Raw genomic sequence first — 12,901 nt, forward strand, 5'->3', positions numbered from 1 at the left:
TGTAGAATAAATATAAATGAAAATATTTCACAAATAATCAATATATATGATATAGATGTATGAATACATATTTATTCATTTACTAAATACCAACCAGGTATTATGACTGAGCCATATAGCTCGTCAGTCCCAGAACCACCTTCTAATCCGTGTCCTTTGCTCACACAATTTTGGCTGGGTCTCTCCTAAAATCCAAGGGAGGCCTGGGCTCCCCAGGAACAATCTAATGGTTATCATTATTGTGAGTTTTGCATTTTAAATGTCTGCTTGGTTTAAATTAGTGAAGCCAAGGAGTTCAAACTCTAAGAAAAGTAGATAAAAATCCTGACAGTTTGGGGGAGAGCAAATCCAAGCTCCTGCTGGGCTCCAGCTGGAGGTCGTGACCCCTAGCCCGCTGTGAGCCAGGGTTCGGTTTTGGCTCTGAACCTGAGGATGAGGCTCCGGGTTCTACCTGCTGCCTGGCTGAAGGCTGCTTGAATGCTGTGTCAGCGTTGAGGGAGCCTGACCTCCCAGACGCCAGCGAGGGACTGTGGCAGGTGCTTTTTCATATTCTACAGCTCAGCAGTCCCAAGCTGCTGGGCTGGGGAACACGTGTTGAGGGGAGAGGATCCGGTCCCCAGGGGTCACCTGGCGATGGTGGCCTGGCGGGGAGCCAGGCTCGCCTTTGCCCTCTGTCTGTGCCAGAGCTCTGGAACGTGGCTGGCATCTCCTGAGAGCAAAGCGAAGCCGGCGAGCGATCTCCGGGGAACTTCCTAGAAAAAAAAAAAAAATTCAGGTTGGAAAGGTGTGGGTAGGGCCGAACACGGGAGGGAGGGAGCGCTCCTCGGCAGGGACCCAGGTTGGCCAGGGCTGCCCTGAGCCCCGGAGAATCCCCAGAGCGATCGTCCACTACATGCCCACGTGCGTGCGTGTGCCAGGGAGCCAGAGCCCGGACAGCGGGAGTCGGAGGCAGGACCAGGCGCTGCAGAGGGGCCGCGGCAGAGCCCCGGCGAGCGCGCTGCCTGGGCGCGGAGCCCAGGGGCCGCCCACTGGCGGGGGAGGCGGGGAGCGCGCAGGGAGGCGGCGGCGGCGGTGGGGCTTCCCCGGGCTTCCCCTCCCCTGGCCGCAGGTGCCCGGCGCGGGCCCAGGACGCGGAGGCTGCTCCCGGCGAGAGGGAGCTGCGAGTCCCCAAGGCGGCCGCGGCTCGGCAGTAGGACGCAGGGTCCGCAGCCTCGCTAGTGGCGGGAGCGGCTTCCCGGAGCCCTGGAGCCCGAGGCGGGAGGTTTGGGCTGAGCCCTCCCCGGCGCCTGCCCCCGCCCGGCGCCCGCCTCCGCCCCGCCTGCGGCCTGGAGCGCGCCTCCCTCGCCTCCCAGGGTCTGGCTAGCCGGCGCCGGCGGAGCTGCGGGAGCCGCGGAGAGCACCAGCCGTCGCCGCGGGAGCTGCTCCGGCCGCACCATGCGGGAGCTGGCCATCGAGATCGGGGTGCGAGCCCTGCTCTTCGGAGTCTTCGTGTAAGTAGTGGCCCGCCGCGGGCAGGGCGCTCTGACGCGGGGACCCACCAACCGAGCCTCTCTGCTCCCTAACTTAGTTTGTGCTGCCTTTTCCCACTGGGGCCTGGGTTCGAGGTCCCTTACCCGCTCAGTGCCCGCGACTTGTCCTACGGGACCAAGAGAGAACCTCCCTCTCTCCTACCTGGGACTCTAGGCACTGAGCGACCCCCGTGCGCCGGGGTTGAGACCTGCTCCCGGGTCTCACGGGGCCGGCGCCTGTCGCCAGCCCCACACCACCTGCCCGCGGGAGTCAGGCTGCACCTCTGAACAGGGACGCGCGCCCTGGCCCATGCCCTTGGGAAGTTTTTCCTTCTGTGTGATCTTTGAGGCCCACGTTGAAAGTCTTTGCCCCTGGCCCTGTCTTCGGTTCCTCCCCGCTGTGCCCAGGGCCAGACTCCTTCTGTGTCCCAGGCTTTAGCGCCCGTGGTCCTGCCGAGCTTTTTCCCAGCCGGCACTGGCGGCGCTTCTCCTACTCAGAAACTGTTGCTGAGGAGGCTTGAGAAGTCAAGGGGCTGCAGCTGGGGGTCGGATACACACACCCTGGAGCTCTGTGCCCAGTAGATGTCCGCTTTGGGGGCGGGGTCCTTTAGGGGCAGCCGTGAAATGCCCAGGGTGGCTTTGAGTGGCTGGTACTGGGAACAGCGATCCGGAAAAGAGGAGGGGGTGGTGGCGCAGGTTCTTTCGGAGATGTCTGAGCTTCCTCCGTGCGCCCCAGGGACCCACCGCTCATTGACCTCCAGGGCTCAAGCTGCAGGGAGCTGTCGCATCTCTCTTTCAGATCTCAGACCAGAACACCAGCTCAGAGCCACCCCACAGCCTCCCGTGAGCTGCTGTCACCTAGGCACCCACACCTGCACTGGTCCCTCCATCAGTGAGTCAGGTTCTCTCCCCCTCTCTGCCCATGGCTGTTTTCTGCCACATACTAAATATTAAAGTTGCGTGAACTTTCTGGATTTGCCATGCATTTATTTATTTGTTTGTTTTTGTTGTTTCTGGAAAAGCCCTCCCAAAACAAACAGGAGGCCCTCTCTGAGTTTTTGCCTCAGTCTGGAGTCATCCATGGCAGGTGTGCTGTGTCAAAGATGACCTCTGTTCTGGGCAGCCCAGGGTATACACATGGAAAGAAATGCCCTTTCTTGCATGTTTTCCTTTACCAGGGATTAAATTCATCCAGAGTATTTATTCACAGCATCAGAAAAGGCCGTGAGCTCCCCAGATGCAAGCAAACCCCCCTCTCCCGCCTTCTGCCCGAACACTGGTGTTATTCACTCAGGAGAAGGAACGAGAACTTCAGTTGGGTTTTGATGCGTTTGGAAAAACAAAACACTTTTCCCATCTCTTACTCTATTTTCTACCCTTGGAATGTACATTAAAACTAGTTATTGTTGTGTGGTCAGATGGGGACAGTTTCCAATTGCAGATAGGCTAAAACCTTATTAAATTATTATGTGATAGAAATGATAAAATCGTGTTCAGTGCACAGTAGAATTTAACATTTGTTGGGTAAATGTAGAAAGAATGCTGAGATAAAGTGAGATAGGCTCTCATGCTACCTGGTTTGACTGCTGCTGGGTGTGCTCAGATAAATAGGGGTTCAACAATATGTAAAAATATTTATAGTTTTCGGGTATCCGTTCCAATATCCCCGCAAACATTTATGAAATGGTTACAGATATACAATGGTCTGTGCAGTAAATTTGAAAACATGGTAATGATTGTTAGTGTGCATCTTGCTTTTTCTAAGGGTGTTATGTAAAACTGGACAGGCAGTTTATGTTCTGTTCTCTGAAGTTCCCTCTTGTGTTACTTAATAGGGGATCTGCTGTCACACATGGACGTTGATGGCATTTTTGGATGATTCCCAGGTTTCTTATCAAATTATTAACAGTATGTCCAACCTGTGGCTCTTTTACCCACAAAAACCAGCTTTGGCATTGATGGGAGCCTCTCTAGGGGGTGGATGCTGGATGTTCAGATGCTGTTAATATCAGGGGTATTCTGACTTCTGGGAGGATGGCTGAGAGCTTGCAGAAACAGATGACCCTTTGTTTTCTCAAATACGCGTCTGGCACCTTAACAGAGGCTGACTTTTGGGGGAAGTTTTGTTCTTCCTTTTGCTGGCACTGAAATGATGGCAAGATTCAGTGGGTTGTACCCACCTCTGCTCACGAAGATGGTGGTCTCAGCAGCACAGGTGTTTAGAAAGTTCCCCTGGGGGCAGGCTGAATCTGATTTCCTTGCTGCAGGCAGTGTCCAATTTGGCCAGTGCAACTCATCATCTAGTTTTGCTTGGTATTTCTATCCTGTTTCTCAGGATGAAAGATATTTTTTGGGAGGAACAGGTATCTTGCTTCTTTGCAACTTATGCCTTGGGGAAACATGACCTGTAGATGTGCCTGTTTTCTGACTACATTTGCTCTGCATGAGAGCAGGGATCCTGCTGCCTGTAACCCATATGCTCCTCAAAGATTCCAAGTTAGAGCTAATAAAATGCATTTTGGGCCCACAGGTAGTAGGGATGCAAGCTTTTTCTTACTGACTCTTCAAGGTCCCATTTTCTGTTTCTAGACTAAGTGCAGTGCTCAGGTTTTGTGCATTCTTAATTCTGAGAGGATGCTCTCCAGGTAACCCCCACCACCCTATAGATGCTCAGTTCTGCCTAAGGACTTCAGATCGCTGGGAAGGAAATTAGTAGAGTAATACAAATCAAGCCTGGCATATAAAGTTTAACATCATTGAAGATCAATTGGTTGCAGGAACCCAGTGTTTAGGAATAAAAGAAAGTACAGTGTGAAGCATTGAGGCTGCATTTAGTATCATGAAGTGTGTGGGCCTCAAGGTCCTATTGCTCTTACTCATGGATTGTGGGCAGAGCAGGAAGGAGAAGCACTTGTGGGCTTCTGCCTGCTGCTACCCAGGACTCCAGGAGAGTATTTCTGCAAATGCCAAGGATAGCAACAGACCTTACTGAGCAAGCACATAGTGTAGAAATGAGATGGCTGGTTAATATCCAGCAGACCAACGGAGCACTACTAGAAGCACGCTAATCACTGACTGCTGTCGCCAGCACAATAGGAATCACTTACTGAGCGCTTACTGTGTGTCAGGCACCCATGAAGGCTTTCCCATATGCTTTAGCCTGATGAAGGGAGTATATTGATATTTCTTTGTCATAGATGAAAAAACTGAAGCACAATAAAATTAAGGAACTTCCCTGGAACAGGAATAACAAGGGCAGCTCCGAGACCTAAATCTAGATGCTTCCTCTGCAAGGTCTGGACTCTCAGTCACTTTGCTTCATAAAAAATAGCAGCCAATTTTGATCAGTCCAGGTCTTACTGCATGCAAAAGGCATTCCATGTGATTTCTCTTTTAAGCCTCATCTCACTGGATTCTGTTCATTATTCCTACTTTACAAATAAAGAAACCAAGGTTTAGAAGGGTTGAGTAAGTTGCCAGAAGTTACTCAGCTAGCAGGAGGTATAACCCTGATTCAAATAGGCAGTTGACCCCGCGTCCCTGAGTGGTCAGCCTCTGACACAGAATACATCCAGCCCCAGGCTTCCAGACTGGTGTGAAACTGACCACGTCCTGTGAGCCATTCCTTCCACAGCTCTATCCCCAGAGGGGCAACTGCACATTGCCTGGAGTGATGTGTGCGAAGCTGTCACTCTAGCTCTAAAATCACATGCTAGGATGACACCTCAAAGGTGGGGATGGCAATGGTGGTTCACGCTTCCTAAAAGTTGGGATTGGATCATGGCATAGATTTTAAGGGTATGATGTGGTGAGTTAATTGCTGGTGAGAACATCAGTTGCGGTGGTAAGAAACTAGGGATACCCTGCTTTCTTCCACTGTGTTTGGCCATCATCTCCCAGGACATCAGTTAGTTCAAGCACCCTGTATTTATAACACTGCAGAAAGGACCCTAAAGGTGATGACAATCTAATGTGCCGGAGTGGGGGAAAGGTGGTTTGCCTGTTTCACTTGTCAGCTTGAGTTCCTTGGGGATCTTCTCTTCCTCTTTCCTTCCTTCCATCTGCCTATCCCCCTACCCCTCCCTGCCATTCCTGGTAACTCTGTCTGCAGGGTCCCCCCAGGAGCTGAGTCTTCTCAGGCTGCCAGGGTGCACAGGTAATGGTGTTTACCTCCCTTTTGATCAATCCAACATCCTTCTTTGAGCTCTTTGGATGCAAGAGCCATGTGCCAGGCACTGCGGATGAGAGGAGAGGGAAGGCCAGGTGGCCTCCAGTAGCTCACAGTCTGGTAGGGAAAGCACACACTGGGCCACCATTTATTATTTTCTCCAATGCAATGACTGGGTTTGAAAGTTTTGCCTCCAAACATTTCTCTTTCATTGTTCATCTGCTTGACGGATATTTGGGACCTTCTAGGTGCAAGCATTTCTGACAGTCATTTCCTTTCCCCTTCATTGGCACTCTTTGGTTGGTGTAATTCCAGCAAGACAGAGGGAAACGTGGTGCTTTAGCTGGTCCAGGTGACTTGCTTGAGGGCACTGGATGTCAGGTAGATTTTTGCAATATTGACAAAAATTAACAGATTCATCTTTATTACCCCGAGGAGCCCAGTGTAAGACTCCATGCTGGGAACACTTGGAGCAGGGTGCTCGGTTTCACTGAGAAGGAGGATGCATGTGCCAGGGAAGGCTGCCCAGGGCTGAGCACTGAATGCCAGGTGTACAGGTCCTAGGCTGGAGGACGTTCCTGCAGGGCAAAGGCCTGGAGGTGTGGAGGCATATTTTGGGTGGGGATCAGGTCACCAAGTGTGGCCTCAGACAGTGTGGGTTTTGGGGTGGGTGGCTATGGGAGTAACAGGAAGCAAGCCTGGAGCGAGAAGACAAGTGGCCTCAGGGCCCTGCAGGGCAGTGATCATTTCCACAGAGGCAAAACTGGGGAGCCTGGAGGTTTGAATCAAAACTGTACATTGCTTAGATATTTGCCCAGGGGTAGAAAGGGGCCCTATGGCAGGATGCACAGGCCCTGCTGACTGTGATGAGTGACAGTACACAGCTTCGTGGCCACAGCCCTACTTCACAGCTCCCCAGACATTGTGGCTGATTTGAGGCCGTGTAAATCTTAGGGACGAGCTGGGCCTGTGTGTTGAGATGGCAGCACCGCAGGGTGGAGGCAGCAGGTGTTGGTCCTAGAGAATCCCGTCACTGGAGTGGCCTTTGTAGGATGGAGGGGGACTTTTGTGTTACCTGAAGTTTTGGGGTTGATTGGCTACTGTAGCATGAGTCCTTTCTGTCTAATGAATACATCCGGAATTATTCTGCCTGCTCTCTAGAAACAAGTTTCAAATGAGTTGTTTGAGGCAAAGAGATATAAGAAAAGACCTCAGGCTTTGGAGCCAGGCAGGTCCGTGTTTGGGTTTTAGCTCTGCCACTAACTAGCAAGTTGCCTTCAACCTCTGAACCTTACTTTCTTCATGTAAGAAATGGAGCTATTACTTACTTCATTGGATTTTATTAGACAAGGTAGTTTAAGTGCCTGTGGTACATAGAACAAAAATCAGTGACTTCTCTCCACCCTTGTTAACCCCTGTTACATATATGTAGTGTCTAAGAATGGCAGCGCAACACAGTTGTTACAATGGTGGCCTTTGGTGTGAGGTTACCCGGGCTTAAATCCTATTTCATTTTGTTTTTGAGACAGTCTCTTTCTGTCTCCCAGGCTGGAGTGCAGTGGTGCAACCATAGCTATTCCCCTCAGCCAGCTACCTCCTTGGGCCCTGCCCTTACGGGCCCCAGAGGATTCTTTTTTTGTCTATAGATAGTCTTGCTCTGTCACCCAGGCTGGAGTGCAGTGGCATGATCACAGCTTACTGCAGCCTCAAGCTCCCAGGCTCAAGCAATCCTCCTGCCTCAGCCTTTCGAGTAGCTGGGACTACAAATGTACCACCACAGCTGGCTATTTTATTTTTTGTAGAGATGGGGTCTATGTGGCCTAGGCTGGTCTTAAACTCCTAGACTCAAGAGATCTTCCCACCTTGGCCTCCCAAAGTGCTGGGATTACAGGTGTGAGCCATTGTGCCTAACCAAATCCTGGTTTGCGACTTACCAGCTGTGTGAGCTTTGGTAGGAAGTATTTATTCAGCTTCAGTCTTTGTTTCTCCTTCTGTTCAGTGGGGTTGTCCACTGTACTCATGAATGTAAGGCTTGTGAGTATTAAATGGGACAGTATCCAGCTCATTGTAAGTGCTCGGCAAATGATGACATTATTATTATTATCCTTTTGTTAAAATGAATCGATAATATGCACTAGAGAGAAACACCATACGCGTCTAATGATGTTCTTATTACAATTGATTTGCCACAGGATTTCTAGACAAGAATCGACTCCTGAAAGTTATTTCTAATGATTCCTTTTAGGCCCCAAAAGTGAGGGATGCACCTTGCCATGAGTTTGTCCAATGAGCCGGACCCCCAGAACTTGCTGTATGATGGGGTGGGCTCGTCTGAGCCTTGTAGTTTCTCAGTGGTGGGTTAAATTGCTGGTCCTTTACAACAGTGATTCTAGGACATTGAATCAAAGTGCTATCAGTATAGCTGCATTAGATAACATACTGGAAAATGCTATATTGTGTTCTTAGATCATAACATAACATAATGTAAAGAAAATGCTATGTCTCCATTCTTTTTTTTTTTGACCTTTTTAAAATTGCATTTTAGGTTTTGGGGTACATGGGAAGAACATGCAAGATTGTTGCATAGGTACACACATGGCAGTGTGGTTTGCTGCCTTCCGTCCCCTCACCTGTATCTGTCATTTCTCCCCATGCTATCTCTTTCCACCTCCCCACCCCTCTGTCCCTCCCCCATTTCACCCCAACGGACCCCAGTGTGTCATGCTCCTCTCCCTGTGTCCATGTGTTCTCATTGTTCAACACCCGCCTATGAGTGAGAACATGCGGTGTTTGATTTTCTGCTCTTGTGTCATGTCTCCGTTCTTAACTTTGCACACAGCTCAGGCAGAAGCCACGTCCAGGGAGCGCTTTTCATCCAGCGTCCTCATCCCATCTGTGCAATGGAGCCCAAGTGTTTCTGCTCCCCTCCCTGGGAAGACATCTGCCTTGTTTCCTGATAAATAGGGCAGCCTTCTGTTTGAAATATTATTTGCCACTGTAAAATGAGATGGCTGTGCCCAGAATTCTGAGAATTGATGATGTTTTCCCACAGAGAGACAAATGCTTCCAGCACTGCGAAAGACGTGCATAGTTGCGTAACTTGTGGATAAAGTTATCTCAATTAGTTATAAAGATTATGCCTTTTGTGAAACATGCAAGGCTCATAAAAGCTTACTACCTCTATTTTTCTGTGATAGCGTTTCTAAATATAAACATTATCTTGTTAATAGTGCTTCTTTAAAAAGTATTATCTTGCTGTTCTATGTCGATGAATTAGAAACACTGTTTCTAATTCAGTGAAGCGACCAGTTTCTAATTCTGAAGCGAGGAAGCCCCTTCAGACTAGACTGCTGCCGGCCAGTGGGCCCCCATCATTCAACCAGAAGCAGCACAGGTGTTAAGAGCAAGGTTTGGGATGCCTGGGATAAGTGAGAGGAGACTGAGAGGAACTGGGGCTGCAGAATCCAGGGCCAGCTTCATCACAGGCTTTCAATATGTGACGGTGAAACCTTATCCCACAGACCAGAGGAGCTAGTTGTTACTCTGTCTCCACTAAAGACAAAGCAGCAGAAAAACAGGGTCAGAAGCAGCAGGAGCATTTAGGTTGGTTTCTAGAAAGGTAGCAGTCTGCCAGTCAATGCTAGATGTTTCTTTCTTCTTTACCAGAGGGTTTTTAAAAATATATTTTATTGAAGTTTGAACCATATGAAATTGCTGATATTTGAGTGTTTTGACCTATAAAACCAGGAATTTCATTCAGTTCAACCTAAAAATAACATACACAAAGAAATGTGTACTATTCATAATTGCATAGCCACCCAGAAAACTCCCCAATCTGCCAAGTCCCCTTCTACCACCCTGACTTCTAATATCATTTGAACTCCATAGAAATGGAACCATAAAAAGACCATATGCTCTTTTGTGTGACTTTTTTTGTTGAACATGTTTCTGAGATTTATCTCTGTTGCTGTGGGTAGCTGCATTTTGTTCATTCTCGTGTGCTCCAATTTATTTATTCATTTTACCCACGGACATAGGGGATATTGATCATTTTTGGCTATTAAACAAAATGCTGCTGTTGGCTTTTGGTGAACGTATTTGTCATTTCTTGTAGGTATATATGAAGGGGTGGAACTACTGGGTTTTTTCATCAGAAGTTCTTAAGGATTTGGCCTGTCTGTTCAGCTGTAACTCTAAAACCAATATTTAGCCTATATGATGCTGTGATCTCCATCTGCTGAGCAGCTACCTTGTAGAAAGCATGCAATGGGACTGGCAAGTGACAGGTCCTGGCAAGTGACAGGTCCTGGCGAATGGGTCCCATTCTGCTGAAGGGCGGGCAGCATGGCATTGTGATAAAGAAGTGAAACCCTGACTCTGCTGTTTATGAAGATGTGCCCGAGCCTCCTCATCTGTAAAATGGGGACATTTTCTCGCCTCCTAGGGAGGTTGTAAAGATGAGGTGATGTGAGATGTGCCAGGTGACTTGCGCAAAGATGGCACATAGTAGGTGCTAATGCAGTCTCTTTTCCTTCCTCCTCTTTCCTCCTTCCTAGAACTGAGGTCAATTAAAAGGTCAATTAAAAGATACCTGACATCACAATGATAGTGGTAGTAGTAGTAGTAGTAATAATAATAATAATAATAATAATAATAATAAAATAATGTAGCTCTCAAAACTGTAGGAGAGAGCTGAGCCTTGCACTAGGATTTAGGAATTTCCTGGGAGACATCTGAATCATAGTCTAAGAAAAAGAAGTGGCCAATATGTAAGTATGCGTAGGTATCTTTGAACTGACATCTGTTGCACTTTGGTTCTAGAAAGGCAGGATGGTGGCGAAGGAAACACATATTACCTACTAAGAAAGAACACTTGAATGCCTACTGTGTGCTACCTTTGTACTAGGCACTTGTCACAATTATGCTTTAATCATGACACCTCTCAGGAGGTAGTATTGTCCTGATTTACAGAGTTAAGGATTAATGCTCCCTCATTCAGAGAGCTCTTACCAATTAACAAGAAAAGCGAAGAGCTCATCAACAGAAAAATGGGCAATAGATATGAGCAGAAAACTAACAAAAGTTTGAAAACTGACACATTTTAAATCTGTGATTCTTTTTATGTTGACTCTTAAGTTCAGGGGTACATATGCGGGTTTGTTACAAAGGTAAACTCATATTATGGGGGTTTGTTGTATAGATTATTTTGTCACCCATGTATTAAGACTAGTACCCGTTAGTTACTTTTCTTGATCCTCTTCCTCCTTCCACCCTCTACCTTCCAGTAGGCCCCAGTGTCTGTTGTTCCCCTCTATGTGTTCATGTGTTCTTATCTTTCTGCCTATAAGTAAGAACATGTGGTGTTTGGTTTTCTGTTCCTGCATTAGCTTGCTAAGGATAATGGCCTCCAGCCCCATCCATGTTCCTTTAAAGGACATAATGTTATTTTTTATGGCTGCATAGTAGTTCATGGTGTGAATGTACCACGTTTTCTTTATCCAGTCTACCATTGATGGGCATTTAGGTTGATTCACAAATGTCTTTGCTATTATGAAAAGTTCTGCAATGAACCTAAGTGTGCATGTGTCTTTATTATAGAATATGAATCTGTGATTTCTATAGCAATGCAAGATACGCATCTGAAAACAACAAAATAATGAATATACATTAGTAGAAGCTTTTTATGTGCTACAATGAAAGAATGTGCAGCTATTAAAATTAGTTACATAATAGGTAGTTATTTGTTAACTTGAGAAGATATCTATTAACCATTGTTAAGTGATAAAAGCAGCTTACAAAACTATCCATGATGCTATTTTAATGTGGTAATGTAATAAAATCAATTGTGCCTATATCTCTATAAGGATACACAATAGGATTTTAACTGATTATTTTGTGCTGATGGGATTATGTAATATTTGCTTTTTAAATGTTTTATATTGTTTTTAAATTGTTTTATAGTAAGCATTTATTATTTTCATATATAATAAAAAAATCAGTATAGATATTTTCTGTTATCAAAAAAAGGAGAGGCCAATGAAATATTCCAGGATAGGGCACTGAATGATTTTTTTGTGATTGCTTTGGAAATATTTAAGGTTCATGTGTCAAAAAATCAACATTTCTACATTTTATATCAAGTAAAATATTTCAGAAAAATCAGAGAGTAAAGACTACTATCCAGAATGTGTAAGTTGTGTTTTTAAATGTGACCAGATGCTCAGGTGGAATAATGAGTGACACAACTGTTTTGAAGAGCAATACTGCAGTGCATAAACAGCCATAAAATTATTCCTGCCCTTTGACTTAGATACTTGGTACAAAAATACATGGAGGCACTAATTGAAGAGATACCGGAAACCTCATTTGTAAAGATTTTCATTGCTGTGTTCCATACAAAATAAAGTAAATACACTTGTCAAATCAAAATTAAATGAAAGCTCAAATGGTCAGCATTTGAAGATGATTTGTGAACACACGGAATATTATCTAGTTATTGAAAGAGTCATTTTGAAAATCATGGAGAAACTTGTTGAACTTTTATGATGTAATAGTTAAGGAAAAGCACTATGCAAAAATATACCTTGGAATTGCAACTATTTAATGTATGTCTGATTTGGGCCAGTACTAGGAAGAATTATGCCAAAATGAATATGATGGAAATGAATGTATTTGTCCTCACTTAAATTTCTTTCGGGATTATAAAATACTTGTGAAAATTAAAGCAATACAAAAAGTATAAGGCTCCTGGAACCACTTCACCTTTCTCTACCTATTCCATTCTCTTCACTTTTTATACACATTGATATATAATTAACAAAACTACTGGAAACACATTTTATATATAGCTTTATTTTTAAACTCATTATCTCTTTAAGATATCATATATGTAGACACATAGTTGATTGTTTTTTTACTGTCTGTGTGTTCCATTGTATTAACCTAGTCATGGAATCTTAGGGTATTTTCACTGTTTGCTATGAAAAACAATATTGCAATTGTTGTGTACATTGTAGTGCACCTGCTCAAGTATTGCTGTATGATAAACTCTTATAAATGAATTTTCTGGGTCAAGACCACGTACATTTTGAATTCAGATGGATACTGCCAAATTGTCCACCCAAGGGCTACACATGCTTATATTTCACCGGCAGTGTGTGAAGGTGTCTGTTTTTATGCATCCTCGCCAATGATGGATGTTTTGTATTTCTGCCATGGCCCAGAA

The 12,901-nt window shown here is 45.9% G+C and overlaps 1 protein-coding gene across 2 annotated transcripts in view; it reads left to right on the forward strand.

The window, feature by feature from the left end:
* Positions 1-1,055: 1,055 nt before the first annotated feature.
* PLPP4 (phospholipid phosphatase 4) overlaps positions 1,056-12,901 on the forward strand; it is a 126,420-nt gene continuing 114,574 nt past the window's right edge. The window contains exon 1 of one of the 2 annotated variants that reach the window (XM_074382974.1): positions 1,056-1,490. In XM_074382974.1, coding sequence (XP_074239075.1) covers positions 1,435-1,490 — 56 coding nt within the window. In that variant the 5' untranslated portion in view covers positions 1,056-1,434. The remainder of the gene's footprint in view (positions 1,491-12,901) is intronic. The other variant, XM_003922143.4, reaches the window with a different exon arrangement.

The sequence above is a fragment of the Saimiri boliviensis genome, chromosome 12 (genome assembly GCF_048565385.1).
Source record: "Saimiri boliviensis isolate mSaiBol1 chromosome 12, mSaiBol1.pri, whole genome shotgun sequence".
In the NCBI taxonomy this organism is placed as follows: Eukaryota; Metazoa; Chordata; class Mammalia; order Primates; family Cebidae; genus Saimiri; species Saimiri boliviensis.